Source organism: Oryctolagus cuniculus, chromosome 1, assembly GCF_964237555.1.
Source record: "Oryctolagus cuniculus chromosome 1, mOryCun1.1, whole genome shotgun sequence".
NCBI lineage: Eukaryota > Metazoa > Chordata > Mammalia > Lagomorpha > Leporidae > Oryctolagus > Oryctolagus cuniculus.
The window spans coordinates 52,829,185-52,846,421 of NC_091432.1; the positions used below are offsets into that span (position 1 = coordinate 52,829,185).

Below are 17,237 nucleotides of genomic sequence, written 5' to 3' on the forward strand. Positions count from 1 at the left end.
CTCATCACCTCTGCCACTGACCCTAGGCAGCCTCTCGATCGGAAGCAGCGACCGCCCACTCCACTCCTGTAGTCCTGCCACAGTGAGGGACATCCGTCCTCAAGGGAAGCCCCCAAGTCAGACACAAAGCCTCCCCACGAACCCCCTTTTGCTTCTGTCTGTCTCATTTAGCTTCTTTATTTAAGGCAGCCTCACTACTGACACTTTGGACCGACGGGTTCTGGGTTATGGTCCTGTGCTCAGCAAACGGCCCCCCGTGCTCTACTCCCTGGATAGTGAACAGCAACCTTCCACCCAGCTGCGACAACCCAGACGTCCCAGACAGTGCAGAACACACCCCTGCCCGAACTGCCCCGCTGGACAACTGCTCCTTTAAGAAAGCAGCTACGAAGTGTTACTTGCCTGTGGATTTCCATGATTTCCTCGGCAATCATTCGACCTATTTTTCCTGCCCCAGCCCGGGTTCCCCCTGGAATCCCGGGAACAGTGGGGTGGGTCCGCTTTGGGCCACCTACAACAAAGGAATCAGAGTGGGAAAGGGGAAAGCTGAGGAAGAAACACCACGACGTGTTACAACCAGTTCACCATCAGGGCTGTGCCGTGAGCCGTGACCGCCACAGCTTGCCAGAAAAAGGCATTCCAACAGGAAGGGTCACGCTTCCTCCCGGGACCAGAGGCCCCGGTTAGGGCGGGAAGCAGCTGATTCCCTTGGCGCAGCGCTATGCACCAGGATTAGAGAGACACACAGGTGTCCCTGCCCTCGGGGAGCTCACAGTATAAGGGGCAGCCAGACGAGATGAAGGATGGCTGCAGCCACGGTGTGATAAGGGTACCAGGCAAGCATGCAGCAGGGCCCGGGGCAGCTTTCTGCAAGAGGCTCGCTGGGCCGAATCTTAGAGATGAGCATGAGCGAGCTTGGCAGAGCGATGAGCAGGTGCAGGAAGCATTCCAGGCGCAGCAGCCAACATGCGCATGAGCGCTGAGGCAGGGCCGAACTTGGGGCGCTAACGCAAGGAGTTTAGGAGTGATGATAGGACATGAGACGTCAGACTGGAGTGTCCAGTACCCATCAGATCACGAGGGCGCTGGATGCCACACCAGCAAATTTTAGACTATCCACAAGGGGAAAAGGATTAGCATAGGTCTTAACCCAGAGGATGCACTGAATGAGATCTGGGTTATTAGAAAGCTCACGGCTCGGAGAATGAACTACAGCCATCCATGAGTTAACGAGGAGGATGCCCTCGGAAGAATGCGTTGCTAAGTGATTCCATTGCTGGGCAAACATCACAGAGGAACTCACAGAAACCGAGACAGTACGGCCTACAGCACGCCGAGGCAACGAGGTACAGCTGTTACTGTACTAAACGCCGCGGGCCAGTGCAGCGCAGTAAAGGACGGAGCGGCGGAACACGCGTGAACAGCTCGTGGGCACCGCTGCGCCAGCCTGGGAGTGAAGACCTCATGAAGGCTGCAACTAAGCAACGGGGATTTCCCCCAGGACCTCTGCCACACGTGTGGCTCAACGCTGACTGGACGTTGTTACCCAGCACACGAGTGTCGCAGAAGGCGGGGAGGGGAGACGAGACTACAGTTAGAAGCAGGCAGCAGATGCGGAGTGCGCGGTGTGACGGCGACGTTCAGAGATGGAAGGAACAGGACTTTGTGTCCAGACAGTATGGGGGAGAGGCAAGAGTCAAGGTTTCGGGCCTCAACAATCGAACCGATGGGAGAATGCAGAGAATCAGTATGGGATCTTCTGAATGTCCAGTGCCTCTGGGACTCCAGACGGTTCTGTCTGGGAGGCAGCTGGAAAGATGGAGCTGGAGCTCAGGAGAGACAGGGGCTACAGATGTGGGTGTGGGAATCACGTTTGCAGAGGTAGGGATCGTAGCCACGCAAGCGGAAATGGCCCCCGGAAGGCCGAGGCCACCGTGGAGAGCGAGAGCTAGGGCCGAGCCCTGGGAGGGAGGAGCCCGCTGGGTGTGGCACACACTCCCCACAGCGACAGTCACCAACCGCACTCCACGTCACAGCCACTGGGCAGCTCGGGAGCAAAGCACAGGAAGAGCAAGGGAGTTGCTCTTTCAAGGGTCTCCGGGGTCCAGGCAGCCTCCGGAAGCGCAACAGAGAGTTCTCGGCTTTCCAGGCTCAGCAGACAGAGACGACAGTGTCCCATGAGCACAGCGCCCCCTAAGGGCGCCCCTGGGGCACAGCGCGTGAGGACAGCGAGCCTGCGCACTGGCGGCCCCAAGCAGCGTCTCCTGGGCGAGCCCCGCCGCCCCGGCAGTACACAGTTACCTTCTCCGGAGGGCAGCACGCTGTCCACGCTGTGCGGGGACGCCGTGAGCTGCGGGAAGGCTGGGTCCCCGCCTTCCAGGACGCTGGCTCTGTGAACATCGCAGCAATAAGCAAACGTGAGTCAGGCCTGCTCAGAGCCGCGCACCTGTCCCCTCAGCCCCGTGTCCTTGTCCACTGTGGACCTGGACAGGCCGGAAAATGAAGTGTCTGTCTCAGCGGCTGACAGGTCGCCCTGCTGTTTGATAACACAACGGACAGCACTGCAGCCGGTGGCCTCACTGCCTGCCTGGGGGACACAGGCCTGCAACGGGCCGACTGCCACGCCGCTGTGGACCCCTCCGCACCTGCCAGCTGTGTGCAGCACAGCCGGCCCCGCCCCCACCCCTGGTTCGGCTCTCAGCACAGATGGGGGTCTGGGCACCGTGGGGACGAGGTGTGAGGCGCAGGTGCCTTCCCGCCGCCGCCTGCTCACCCGGCAGGCGGCAGGCTTTGAGGGAGGATGGAGGCGCGGCTCCGCGCAGGCCTGTGGGAGCCTTTTGTGGGTTGTCAACCCCTCCCTCCACAGCAGCGCAGGAGGATGCCCCGCCGCGGGGCCTGTGGAACCCCAAGGTTGATTGCTCTTTCTGGAAGGCTGTGTTGCTGCTTCCTGGAGCAGTTCCACCCCAGCCGGGGCCTGCAGGGGGTGAGCACCAAAGCTAGCCTGCTCCCAACAACCCCTCTGGAGCGGGTCACAGGTATTAGCAAGGTGGCACTGAGGAGCTGATCCTGGCTGTTGCCTGGATGCCCTTTCCCAGCTAAGGAGCAGGAGACCCTGGGTTAAGGGGAAGACTACTTACAAAACCACCGTGTTGGTGGAGACAATGTATTCTACTTCCTTGGTCCAGGGGTTCATGAAACTGAACCATCGACTTCGTAGTGTGATGAAAGAACCATCTTTGATTTTAAACTTATAGCAGTTGGTTGTAATCTTTTCTCTTGTCTGTAAAACTGAAAAGACAGGAAGGAAACAAAAAACCCTCCATACCGTCTCCTTGGAAACAGTGGAGAGATCAATAGGACGTCCACCCAGCCCCAGGCCCTGGCACCATCTCCCTGGACAGCCAAGGGGCCGGCACTCCACGCCGGAGTCTCACTTCATTCGTGAGTCTGGCACAGTTTCCCGGAGCCTCCGAGAGGACGGCTCCAGGGAGGGAGCGACTGCATCTACACACCTGACCGGGGTCTGCTCTCAGCTGAACGCCAGCGTGAGAGGCAGGAGCCACGGGGCCTGCAGGCAGCCAGCACCTGCCGCAGCTATGGAGCTGCGGGCTGGAGCGAGGCCACCTGCCTGCTCAAGCCCCGGTCCCGCGGGCAGCCATCACCCGTGAGTGCCCTGCAGGGGCCAAGCACGAGAGCCGCACGAGGAGACAGGATGTGACTCCTGCCCTCGGGAGTGAGCAGATACGACAGGGCCTGGCGGGGCAGGGCCCCAGGGGACGAGCAGTGTGGCTGCAGCGACACCCCTGCAGGCATGGATGGGGGAAACTGAGGCAGTGGGAGGGCCTGGATTCCAATGCCTGTCAGAGACAGCTGGGCTGAGACGTGCCCAGGCGCCCTCTGTCCCAGGACAAATGAGATCACTACAGAAGATGGAGTGGGGATGAGCAGGAGCAGGGAGACCTGCCAGAAGTCTGTGTCAGGTCTCCAGGCAGGCGCCGGGCCTAAGCCCACGTCCCAGCAGGCATGTGACAGAAGGGGCCCCTGAGGCAAAGGCACTGGGTCTGGTAGAGATGCCGCCAAGGCAGGGATCGACCCTGGCTTCTCCCTCAGGGCTGCAAACACACCAAACACTAGTTAGAAAGACGGCACAGGCCAGCTTCTTCGGAAAAGACACTCAGATGGGCCTGGACCGTGCGGAGCTCACAGGATCTGCACAAACACTCTGAACAAGATGCACCCTCACTGCTGCGCAGTCGCGGGCCGGGCAGCCGCCAGGGGCTTGAGCAGTGCCTGGGCGTGGCCTGCCTCCCTCTCAGCCCTGCCTGCCTCCCACGCCAGGGCAGGCTCCTGCCAGGTCACGGGGACCAGGCTGGAAGAAGGGGACACCTCCCACTTCAGGCCTTCTCTCCCACACCGCTTACCTTGCCGGTGACACTCGGCAAGATGCCCTATGTCATCTTGGTGAAAATATTCATAACATGACGTGCCTAGGAGTTCCTGCGGCAAATATGCCAAGATAGCCGTGGCCCTGAAAGGGAAGGGGGACACTTTTAACGATGACAAAGTCACGCGGCCGAGTAGTCGCAGCTCTGAGCAGGTGAGCGCACGTCACAGTGGGAGAGGGCTTGCTGTGCGGCTCTTTGGTTTTTGTTTTTTTCCCCAGGTATCTGCATTTAACCAAGGCTATAAGAGAGGAAAGCAAAAGCAAAGAAGCCTTCCAAAGGGGCTGCTCTCACAAGAGATCAGGTTTAGCGGTTTCTAAAGGGGCAGCCGTGTTAATTAGATAGCATTCACTCGTTCACTGGCCTTTTTCTTTTTTCTTTTCTTTTTTGAATCAGAATAACCAAACCAGCTGGTGCCCCAGCAGCTGAGGCCACAGAACATTAAGAAGCGGCCTTTTCTAGCATTTCGTGGCTGTCTCTGGTAGCCAGAAAGTTTTGTAGCCTCTGGCTATCTTTAAGGGAGGCAGCAGGGAGCAGGCATTTAGCACATCTAGGCTCCCATCCCAGGCCTGCTGCCGATGAGCTGAGAATCCTGCAGCAGCCCGGTCCCCAGGCCAGGCCTCAGCTCCTCGTCCACTGAATGAGGCGGCTGGACTAGACCAGTGCTGCCCAACAGAGCTGCATGCTAAAAGTGAGACTGGTGAGCCTGAGGAAGTGGACCCTTCATTCTAATTGATTCAATTAAAACCAACTGGCCACATGAGGCTACCATGGCAATGACTCCCGTGTTAGATAACTCGGGGGGAAGTAACTGTTTCCAGATCCTGTACTCCCCGATTCCAGTCACAGTGTGGGTCCACACAGACAGGGAGCGACCAGTCACAGTGTGGGTCCACACAGACAGGGAGCGACCCCTAGCGTTCCCCTTTCGGCCCCACGCGTCTGTCTCTAAACGCTGACGGCGATGCTGTCCTGGGCCTCATTTCCCAGCGGAGGCCCTCACCACGTCCCACCCGGTCTTTCTTCTCGGACAAGCTAACTGCCGACTCAGCCTCCCCTGCTCCTCAGCTCTGGGCTGCAACCCCTCTACCACCCTGGCCTCGAGGGAACGAGACGACCCTTACCTCTGGTCTACGAAAACAAACTTCCCGTCTATGGCGTGCCGAGAAACGTACTCCATGGACTTCACTCTGATTTCCCCGTTCACTGGCTGTGGAACCACGTGAGAGTGCAGCCGTCCGATGGCCACGAGGCAGCTGAGGTTACACCCCTCGTTGTCTGGTTCGTTGTCTTCGTCCAGCCCCATCTTGGTGGGTGGCCAGCTTTTCAAATACCCTGTGCTGTGGATTGTGCAGAAGCTTTTTCGATCTGCTAGAAAATAAAGTCCATGGTTAGTGTCAGGGCTGGCTTTGGGTCATGGAGGCCTAGCCAGCTGATGGCGGGGTGGGATGTAGGTAGGGAGTCAAAAAATTCAAAACCAAGGCCCCACTCTCTAGAACTGAGCACCTATGCAAGAAGCAGAAGAAGGGGCCCGGTGCTGTGGCACGGTAGGTTAACCCCTCGCCTGTGATGCCGACATTCCATAGGGGCGCCAGTTCAAGATCTGGCACTCCACCTCTGATCCGGCTTCCTGCTAATGCACCTGGGAAGGCAGTGGGGCCCCCTGAACCCATGTGGGAGACCCAGAAGAGGCTCTGGGCCCTTGGCTTCAGCATGGCCCAGCCCTGGCCATTTGCAGCCATTTGGGGAGTGAACCAGCAGACAGACAAATCTGTCTCTCTTTCCCTCTCTTTGTCACTCTTTCTTTCAAATAAATAATAAAAAAAAAATCTTAAAAAAGAGAGGCAGAAAGAAAAATAAGACAACCATCATTCATCGCCATATGCCTGGTAGAACCAGCTATACCAAAGGCATCATATATGCCAAGGAAGGAATATCTAAGTCTACCTGGGAATAGGAAGACACTCCAGAAAAGCCAGTGTGGGACAATCAAGAAAAATGAGCAGGGAGCAGACATTCGGCCTGGCAGCTAAGACACCTGTATCCAACAGTGGAGCCCCTGGGTCCAGTTCCCAGCTCCTGACTCCAGCTTCCTGCTAATGCAGACCACAGAGGGCAGCAGTGTGGGTCCCTGCCACCCACGTGGGAGATTTGGACTGAGTTCCTGGCTTCAGGTTCAGCTCCAGCCTGGCCCCAACCATTGTGGGCATGTGAGGAGTGAGCCAGTGGATGAGAGTGCACTCTTTCCCTTTCTCTGCCTCTCAAATAAATAAATAAGGGTGGACAGTGGCTAAGGGACCAGAACGTGTCAAGGCAGAGACTGTCCAGAGACACACAGGCACATCCTACACAAGGAACAGCAGGCACTGTGTGTGCCTGAGGTGAAGTGGGGGAAGCTCCCAGGGAGAAGAGGCAGGAAGGCAGGTTGGGGCAGACTGTAAGGACGCTGGGCTAACAAGTGAGTTGATTTTTTTTCTAATAGGAAAGGAGAACTTCTAAAGGTATTTAAGTGGAGATACAGAAAAATCAAATCATGGCTCAGATGTTTCAGGAGCAGGGTGATGGGTGAGCAGGAAGAAATCAGAAGTAGAGGGGCCAGCACTGTGGAGTAGCAGGTAAAGCCGCTGCCTGCAGTGCCGGCATCCCATATGGAAACCGGTTCGAGTCCTGTCTGCTCCACTTCCAATCTAGCTCTCTGCTATGGCCTGGGAAAGCAGTGGAGGATGGCCCAAGTCCTTGGGCCCCTCAACCCACGTGGGAGACCAGGAAGAAGCTTCTGGATCCTGGCTTCAGATCAGCACAACTGTGGCCATTGCGGCCAATTGAGGAGTGAACCAGTGGATGGAAGACCTCTCTCTCTCTCTCTCTCTCTCTCTCTCTCTCTCTGCCTCTCCGTCTCTCTGTGTGTAACTGACTTTCAAATAATTAAATAAATCTTAAAAAAAGAAATCAGAAGTCAGAATGCAAGTTCATAATCCAGTGGCGACAACGCAGCAAGAGATGATGAGGACTGAACTACGGCAATGAGGAGAAGGCGGGGAAGGAAGCAGGAGAAATTTCCCATGTAAAACGGCTGGAATTTGGCAGATTACTAGGCAGCAGGAAAAGCAAGAAAATGACTCCAGTCTTTCTGGGTGGTTACTAGTGTCACTCACTAGCTAGGGAAAGACCAGTACATACTAGATAGATGAGAAAACGGATTTGAATTCAGGACACAGTAGGTGTGGAGCACCTGAAGGCTTCAACAACAAAGCGATCACGGAGTGTTTGCCCTTTGCCAAGCACAAGTCTGCGTTGGACTACAGTGGGAAGCAAATCAAGACACGCCCTTGTGGCGTTTACAGCCTAGTGGCAAGACTGACCTGAAACAAATCACCACACAAGAAACTCAACAGCTGCTACATAAGCAGGTACCAGGGGGAAACCTGCAGGGGCTGCAGGGAGCCAGGAGGCATCCCGGGGCAGGGGGGACAGGCTGACCTAGGTGGGGAGGGGCAAGAGACTCCAATCAGAGGTGACAGCATGTCCAGAGGCCTTGCCCACAAAGGTTTCAGCTATCAAGAGAAGTCTGCATGGCTCAGATGTACTGGGTGGTGGTGGGGACAGGGGTTGCATTCTGAACTTTTCTTCAAGAGAAAAGAAAAATGTTGAAGAGTTTTAAGCGAGTGACTGAGGAAAAGAGATTTGCTTTTTAAAAGACCATTCAGAGGGCAGGTGTTAGGGTGCAGCAGGTAAAGCCAGCACTTGGAACAGTCACACCCCATACTGGGGTCCTGCCTCCACTTCTGATCCGGCTTCCTGCCTATGCAAACTCAGAGAGGTAGCAGATGACGGCTCAAGTGCTTGGGTTCCTGCCACCCATGTGGGAGACTTTGGGGATTTGGGGGGTGAACCAGCAGATGGAAGATGGATCTCTCTCTCTCTCTCTCCCCACCCCCTTTCAAATAAATAAACTTAAAAGACTTTGGCTGCTGTGTGGATGGGGAAGCATGCAGAGCCTGTTTCGCCAGAGCTGGGTGGGAGCTGAGGGTGGTCTGGACGTGAGGGACGGTGTGAGCATGGAGGTGCATAAACAGTGCAGCTGGCTTCTGCAGATGGGTGTCCCTGTGGCAGGCCGAGTAGCTGAAGGAGGTGAGGGAAGGGTCCCTCCCAGGCTTCTGGCATGAGAGGCGATGCCATTCACACGGAAGGCGAGGCTCAGTGGCCCCTTCGGCTTGCACACATCATGTTTGGGATGCCCTTGAGATACCCAAGCGGGTAGATGTACTAAGCAATAACTGATGAACCTGGCGTTCAAAAGAGAAGCTGGGACTGGAAACACTGTCACTGGCAGGTCAATAGCACTTGACGCCGAGGGAGCAGTGACACTGCCTGCAGATCTGCAGGGATGGAGGAAGGAAGCTGCCCCAGCACAGAGAGGAGGAGCCGGCAGAAGGAACCAGCAAGAGCGCCCGGAGCGGCGGGATGGGGGGGGACAAGAAAGGCGCCCTTTCAGGGCCTCCTGGGAAGGAGAACACTTCCGGGAGGGAGAACAGGGACCTGACCACTGCAGTTAGCAGCATGAAGGGGAGCAGGAGTGACCCGAAGGGCCAGCGGGCGCTCAGGGGCAGTGAGGAGCCGCTCAGAGGACGCGTGCCCAGCCACAGCAGCACCGATGGGGAAGGCACAAAGCCTCCCCACAAATCCCTGTCCTCCTGACCACACAGCGGGGGTGCCCGGCCCCCTCCCCTGCCCCAGCCGCCCTCAGTGCGGGGGGGGCGGGGGGTGGGGGGCAGCAGGGCCCTGGGTGCAGCCCTGCGGCTCTGGTGGGGAGCGCCCCTGCAGGAAGCAAGCCTCACCTGTCCGGGACTGTGAAGAAGTGTGAGGTGGTTACCTTTTTTCTTTGAGCAGGTCGAGGGGAAGTCCTTGTCTTCCACCTTTACGGAAGGCCTGTTACACTTCATCCTACAGAAGAAAGAACGCCGTGCTCCAGAACATAATCGGGATGGCCCAGGGGTTATATCTGTCTTAACTGGAAGTCCAGCTGCAAATCAACACACAAAACGTGATAAACTGAGCGCAGTGTCGTCCGTCAGGAGGGGCGGTGTGACCTTGAGCCGAGCCTTTCCTTTAATGCCTCAATGTCTTATACGGAGACTGAGAATACCATTGCTCCCCAGTACGGGCCTCAGAAGATGCACCACGCATAGATGTGTTGCCAATCTGGATCATGCATGAATGGATTAGGTGCTCTGGGGGCGTACAGAGAAATACAGCGTGGGATCCACGACCAGGAGCTCCTGACTGAAATGGGGAACCGGAAGTGCACGGAGAGCAGACGGAGAACACACAGGGTGGTGTGTGATTGGCGCCAATACATGGCAAGGGCAGCCTGTGCTTCCCAGAGGAGGAAGGAAGACTGGTGATGGTGGGAAGGGCAAGACAGCGGGAAGCATGTGGCTTCGAGTCCCCACCCTGGCCTGGGCCAGAATCCCCTGGGGGGTTATCAACATTCCGATTCCTGGGCCCCATTAGGGATCCATGCTGTCCGATACAGCTTCTAAGCTGAGCGCAGCTCTTGAACCATTCAATGTTGACTTAACCAAACTGAGCCTCTTTAAAGGTGAAATACACACAGGATTTCAAAGAGTTAGTACCAAAAAAAGTAAATGAACTTACTAATTTTTTAAAATTATGACATGTTAAAGTAATATTTTAGATTTACTGGGCTAGAAAAAATTTATTATTCAAATTCACTTTACATCTCTTTTTTTTTTTTTAACTTTTTTAAAATGTGGCTGCCAGAACAATGTGAAACTGCACATGTGGCTCATGTTTGAATTCCGCAGTAGTTTCTCTTAGCCTGGGCTGTTCTGGATCACCCCGACTAGCCTGCAGGTGGCGCACGAGTGCACTGGAGAGCTCCCCGGGATTCTGACGCACAGCACACTTCTGGAGGGGAGTACCCCCTGACCACCCTCGGAGCAACCAGGCTGAAGTGGGGCTCCTCCTGCGTGTCCTCCCGGCCAGTCCACCCCCCACACCGCCACTTCGGTGAGCACCCCCCCAACACCGACCCAAGCCTGCCCCACCTGCGGCTCAGAGTCCTCCGCTATCCCCAACGAGAAAAAGATGTTCGTGGTCCAGCTCCCCTGAGCCAACACACACATTCTACTGCAACAGCACCAAGAAGTCCACTCAGCTCAGCACCTCTGTGCCTGTCCACACGCCTCCTCTCCTCTTTTCCTACCCGCAGACCCACCCCAGTTCTCCTCTGGGTGAAGCCTGTGCTCACACCCACACGACGATGGCTCATCCTACTGGCGCTGCCTGATCTATTTCTATGGCTGCACCTGCCACTGTGAAGGTGCTGTCTCCTCACCTCCCTGACCATAGGGTAAGAGCTCCGGGGCAAGGACCAAACACCATTCATCTACTCCTCTTAAGGCCACTGGAAAGACGCCCAGGCCAGACCACAAAGGGCCACAGGCTTAGGGGGCACGTTTTACTTTCAGGAGGCAGAGAGGCGAGAGCCCTCATGAAAAGGATGTGTAAAAGGACGCTCCTCGGTGGTGTTTCCCTCAGGGACTCACGTGGAGAGCGTGGGAGCAGGCTGGGCCAAGGTGACACAGCTCTGTGCTGGGAACTGGCCCGAGTTCTTCATTTAGTGTACCGGCATATCCAGTCCTCACAACAACCCGACAAATAGGTGCCGCTCTGCAGCTGAGGAAAGTGCGGCGTGGGGAGGCTAAGCAACTCGCTCAAGGTCACACGGCTCGTGGAGGGCGGAGCCAGCACGTGAGCCAGGCAATCTGCCTCCAGCGTCCACACTCAGCTACTACGGGAGGCACTGGGAGGGCAGGCAGCCACAGCCTCATCCAGGGAGTGCGTGAACAGTAGCCCCACTGCCGTCAGGAGGAAGCCAGGAGCTAATCTACTGGGCAAACACTCTGGCCAAAGAAACACATTTAGATCAGAAATCAGAAATGTTCTTGCTTTTATCTCCTGAGGCTACATGTGTGCAACGCAGGTAAACAGAGCTAATTTATTCAGGGAGAATGAATCAAAGTGGGGAGAGCCCTTGAATCCTCAGGCGCACACGAGTGGGAATTTTTAGAGTCTGAAACAATTGACTGAAATCCAGGAAGGATCAAGTGAAAAGAGCTCTTCTTCCTCCCAATACATTTCGACATTGAGGGTTTTTTTTTCTATATATAAATAAAACAAACCCAGAGAATGTAAGTGATTCCCCTCAGCCACTGATAGCAGCTGTGGGCAGAGAGGCTGAGGCCACACATCGCGTTCCCTGCGCTGGAAGGGCACTGCGGGGCGCCTTCTCCTCTACTCACTTTTCGCGTCTATGAGTCGCTCCCGGGGCGCAGTGTCGGAGGAGGACAGCTGCTCCTTGACTTTGGCGATATCTTTAGGATGCAGGTAGTCAAACAAACTCTGACCAATCAGATCGTTCTGTGGGGACGGAACGTTGGAAATGACAGGTTAGCCGGGTGTGGAACATAAATTATGCAACAAGTGCACAGCCTGTATGTCTGCGCCTTTATTTTGTATTTTTAAGCATAAGAATTTCCAACATTTCACAAGTGAACCTTTGTCTAGATTAACACAATGAAGGAGGCGTTGAGAGGGTGATTCTGATGAACACCGAGGGGGAAAGTCTCAATTATAGTAACAGCTCACGCATCCCCAAGGCAAGAATCTTTGAGCCATGGATATTCTCTCTCATGTATTTCTGAGGCCCACAAACTCCCCCGTAAGGAGGAATGCAGGGTGTGGATTCACTCCTGCCCTGCCATTAAGCACCTCGGTTCTTAAGTTATGTCATCCTATACGCCTCTGCCACCTTAATTTAATAAAGAGATAAAAAAACTTCCTGTATGATTTTTCTGAGGTTAAAAGCATTAAATTTACATTAGTTCTATTTATATAAATGTCACTTTGATTCAGTTTTTCTGCCTACCAAGCTCCTATGCAAAGACTAGTTGTGAATGAATGAATCAATGAATGACTGACTCTGGGGGACACAATACTTGAAAAGCTTCACTCTTGAGGCCTTCATAAATGCCACTCTTACTTGCTCTTATAAACAGCCATAAAAGGCCTAGGTAACTGTAATCCACTTTTAGAGGAGGACGAGTTTCGACAGAGCTGACGTCACTGTAAGAGCAGTGCGGGGAGGCGGGGCTGTTGGCCCAGCAGTTAAGGCAGGCACTGTGGTGCAGCGGGCTGAGCCCACGCAGGGGTGCCTGCATCCTTTCTTGGTATGTCTACTCTGAGTCCTGGCTACTCCGCTTCCCATCCAGATCCTGCTAACGCATCCTGGCCGGCAGCAGATAGGCCCAAACGATTGGGTTTCTGCCACCCTGTTAGAGACATAAGTGAGAGACCTGTTGGCTTCAGTCTGGCCTAGCCCTGGTTGTTCCAGCCATTTGGGGAGTGAACCAATGTATGGAAGATCAATCTCTCTCTCTCTGCCTTACAAATAAATACATTTTTAAACAAACTATTAAGAGGCAACTTGAGATGCCTACATCCCATCCTGGAGTGCCTGGATTAATGTGGACTTGGAAAGGTAGCAGGTGATGGTCAAGTATGTGGATCCCTGCCACTCATGTGGGAGACCTGCACCGAGTTGCAGCTCCTGGCTTCAGCCTGGCCCAGCCCCAGCTATTGTAGCGATTTAGGGAGTGAACCAACAGATGGAAGATCTCTTTCTCTGCCTTCAGATGAAATGAAAATAAATAACCACAATAGTATGGGGTGGATTCTCAAGTTTCTTACTCTCTGGTATACAATTACCTTCCTATCTTTATCACCCTTTTCCCATAATTGTTGGATGTTTATGTTGCAGCAGTAAGAAAGTAACAAAGTCCGGACTGGCGCTGTGGCTAGTGGGTAAAGCTGCTGCCTGCAGTGCCAACAAACCATTGGGCACCAGTTCCGAGTCTCAGCTGCTCCACTTCCAGTCCAGCTCTCTGCTATGGCCTGGGAAAGCAGCAGAAGATGGCCCAAGTGCCTGGGGCCCTGCATCGTTGAGGGGGACCCGGAAGAAGCTCCTGGCTTGATTTTCCAATGGTGGGAGGGGGAAGACATGGAACATATTCTAAGTTTAAATTAATTTCTCTATTAAGAAGTTAAATCCTTCTGGAGGAAGGATTTCATATGTGATATACACTGTAATATTCTGAGAAATGGCGATATCTCTATCCTGAGGCTGCCCACAACCAATGGCAGCATGGACCATACCTGGCTGTAGTTGAGGATCTTGAAGACAGACTCTGAGACAAAGAGTATCTTCCCTCGGTCACATCCTACGACAAATAAAAATCCATCTGCTGCCTAATCAGGAGAAATGGATAATCGAGTTATCACACTTTAGGAAATATGACTTGTCATCACGCTGACAGCAAATCAAGGACTTGTTTCCCAAAGATCCCAACCACAGGAACATTCATCGACAGTTCCATAAGATACTTAAACACCTGATGGGAAGAGGCTCTCCCCAAGGCAGACAGACATCTGCATGGATATTCACATACATCCATAGAGCACTGAATGACTACAAGGAAAGAGTAACTAAACAAACCATTTCAAAGAAGGCAGCAAGGAATCATGTTTCATTGTTGTAATGAATGACAATGCCATGGAGAACTGCAGAAGCTGAGCCTGGATTCCCTTCTCCAGTATCTCAGCCACCACCTTCCCTGAACATCTCCATCTTGAACACATCAGCCAGTGGGGAGCTGAGTCCGAAGAGCCAGCATGGGGGGACCGGCACTGTGGCACAGCGGATTAAAGCCCTGGCCTACAGCGCTGGCATCCCATTTGGGTACCGGTTTGAGCCCTGGCTGCTCCACTTCCAACCCAGCTCTCTGCTAATGCACCTGGGACAGCAGTGCAGGACCCAAATCTTAAGGCCCCTGCACCCACGTGGGAGACACAGAAGAAGTTCCTGGCTCTTGGCTTTGGATTGGCTCAACTCTGGCCATTGCAGCCATTTGGGGGGTAAACCAGCAGATGGAAGACCTCTCTTTAAAATAAATAAAATAAATCTAAAAAACAAACAAACAAACAAAGCCAGCATGGCGCAGGTGAGGAGCTGAGTGGTCACCCACCTGCACAGCTGTGGGTAGGAGTCACGCACATGTGGACGAGAGCAAAGCTCTCAGGAGCTGCATTCGGTACGTGCCCGCTTCAGTCTCCACCAGACGTGCTCCTGTCTCTCTTGGCACTTCGGATTTTTACCTGTCTTTAAACTGAAGAATCTAAGTGGCAACTTCTACTTTCCTTTTCCCTGTCTTAGAATACAAACATCCCAGTCCTGAATCAAGAGAAAATTTTGAGAGCAGTAGTTCTCAACCCTGTGCGCATTTGAGCCACGTTGGAGCGGGGGATTTTTTAAAACAATACCAGTGACGCAGCCCCGTGTCAGACCGGCGGCACTCAAGTGAAAGCCCAACAGCACTGCAGGGGAGCTGTTGCGGTGCAGTAAGTTCAGGGGTGCTTGGCATAGCAGCGTCCCCTATTGGCACGCCTGGGTTTGAGTCCACCTCTGCTTCCAATCTAGCTTCCCAGCAATGCACAGGCTGGGGTGCAACAGTTGATGGCTCAATTACTTATGTCCCTGATCCCCATGTGAGACACCTGGATGGAGTTCCAGGCTCCTGGCCTTGGTCTGGCCTTGCTGTGGGCATCTAAGGAATGAACCAGCAAATGGAACATCCATTAGTTAATTTCTCTCTCTCTGATTCTGCCTTTCAAACAAATAATTTTATAAAGAAACCAGTCCAAATGTTGGGAACACTCTTCTAAAGAGCTCCCTCTTCTCAGCTTCTTCTTACTCCTTCCTCAGTTTAAATGCAGGTAAAGTCTGCAGCGCCAGTAGAGACAGGTACAGAGACAGCAGCACATCTGGTGGAGACTGAAGCCGGCACACACCACAGCTGCGGAGCCCGAGAGCTTCTGTCTCGTCCACGTGTGTGTGGCTCCCTCCCCCGGCTGTGCAGATGGACAGGGACAACCATGGCTTCTGCTGGAGCTCTCCTAGTGACAGGCAGGGTGCTCCTGGCTCTTAGGCCTCTGTTCCCCTCTTTGGTCCACACAGTGGGCCAATCTCTTGCTTTGTTTACTAACCTTTGGAAAAATCCAGAGAAACTCTGTGCCCTTCTCCACAAAATACTTTTGGGGTGCAGTTTAATTCAGAGAACTAGGAAGTGAATGCAAGTGCCAGGAGGTAAAGGATTGGTACACCTGCTTCTGCCAGGGTACGAGGGATGGAGGGGAGCAGATCGCTGCTCCTGTGTGCACCTGGCAGGCCACCCAGCCGGAAGGAAGCTAGGAGGATCCTTTCCTAAGTTAGGTCGCTGAGCCGGCCTGGGGGCAAGGGATGACAGTGAGGGAGGAGTGCCCCTTTCCAGGCACCATCTGCTGGAAGCCTCACTCTGTGAGAAGTGAGGTATTAATAACTTCCTCACTTGCCTCCCATCTCACAAGAGGAGAGGCTTGAGGCTTTTCATTGACGTGGCGAGGTGGCTGCAAAGCTGTCTGGGAAGAAGGCGATGGCGGCAGCCTGCAGGGCAGGGGGTGGCCAGGCAGAGACAGGCCTGGACTGAGACACAAAGCAGATTTCAACCCGGGCAGGGGGAAGGGAGCTGGCTCCGGAGCCCCATGAATGCAGTCAATGTGGGGAGATGAGGACTCCACTACACTCTGCAAGTAGGCCAGTGGGGGAAGGGGCTGGGCACGAGGGGACAGCCGGGGAGCAGAGGTGGTGAGGATACCGTAAGGGCCGACCAGGGATAGGTTGCTCTTGGGGAACACGTCCACACATGACAGAGCCCTGCTGGGGTCTGCCAGGCTTGCGAAACATGGGGAAGCAGAGAATCTAGCTATAAACTGACAAGGGTGGCCAATCCCTGACCACAGCTTATGAAAGACATCTTCAAGTACAGTAAAGGGATCAGTGTTGTGGCTCAGCAGGTGAAAGCCCTGGCCTGCAGCACCAGAATCCCATATGGGTGCCAGCCTGGGTCCCAGCTGCTCCACTTCCAATCCAGCTCCCTGCGAAAGTGCCTAGGAGAGTCCCTGTGGAAGATGGCCCAAGTCCTTGGGCCCCTGCACCCATGTGGGAGAACTGGAAGAAGATTCCAGCTCCTGGCTTTGGCCTGGCTCAGTCCTAGCTGTTGGGGTCATTTGGAGAGTGAACCAGTGGATGAAAGATCTCTATCTCTCCTTCTCTAACTCTGCCTTTCAAATCAATAAATACTTTTAAAAAAATAATAAAGTAAAGAAAGCTGCTAGACTGGCGTTGGTGAAGGGAAGCGGGATGCTGGTCCCTGCAGCCACCCTGGCATTTAGGCTGTTGCTGAAGCATCGAAGCAGCAGGAGGACCATCAGGGCCAGCTACGTAATTTTCAGGGCCCAGTACAAGATGAAAACGCTGGGACCCTTGTGTGAAAATATTACGACTTTCCAGACGGTGACAGCAGAGAATTACACCCACCCCCAGACCCTGTGTGACTGCCTGAAGCCAGCCCTGATAGCAGCTTCCGAGCTGCTGCAGACATCGTTGTTTCAGCCTCAGCACGTGCTCTGTGAGATGGAGGACGTGTCTGTGGCAAGGCCCCGAGGGAGGGCAGACGTGGGAATCAGAATAACCAAGCACCCACAGTGGTCACTGGCTGGGACGACTGGGCCCACCCTGAAGGGGTCGTCACTGATTTGCATATTCCTAGAACAGTGCCAAGCATCAGGATGCAAGAATGCTCTCTGAGCTTGTGAATAAACAAGAACAAAAGGCAC

At 54.3% G+C, this 17,237-nt stretch overlaps 1 protein-coding gene across 6 annotated transcripts in view; it reads right to left on the bottom strand.

Annotated features, from left to right (window-relative positions):
- BMAL1 (basic helix-loop-helix ARNT like 1) overlaps window positions 1-17,237 on the bottom strand; it is a 73,159-nt gene that overhangs the window by 7,279 nt on the left and 48,643 nt on the right. For 3 of the 6 annotated variants that reach the window (XM_051851669.2, XM_051851658.2, XM_051851676.2), the window contains 8 exons: window positions 13,683-13,775; window positions 11,771-11,888; window positions 9,316-9,465; window positions 5,567-5,813; window positions 4,422-4,528; window positions 3,138-3,288; window positions 2,302-2,390; window positions 403-511 (listed from right to left, as the gene is read on the bottom strand). In XM_051851669.2, coding sequence (XP_051707629.1) covers window positions 403-511; window positions 2,302-2,390; window positions 3,138-3,288; window positions 4,422-4,528; window positions 5,567-5,813; window positions 9,316-9,465; window positions 11,771-11,888; window positions 13,683-13,775 — 1,064 coding nt within the window. The remainder of the gene's footprint in view (window positions 1-402; window positions 512-2,301; window positions 2,391-3,137; window positions 3,289-4,421; window positions 4,529-5,566; window positions 5,814-9,315; window positions 9,466-11,770; window positions 11,889-13,682; window positions 13,776-17,237) is intronic. The other 3 variants (XM_051851675.2, XM_051851660.2, XM_051851678.2) reach the window with 2 other exon arrangements.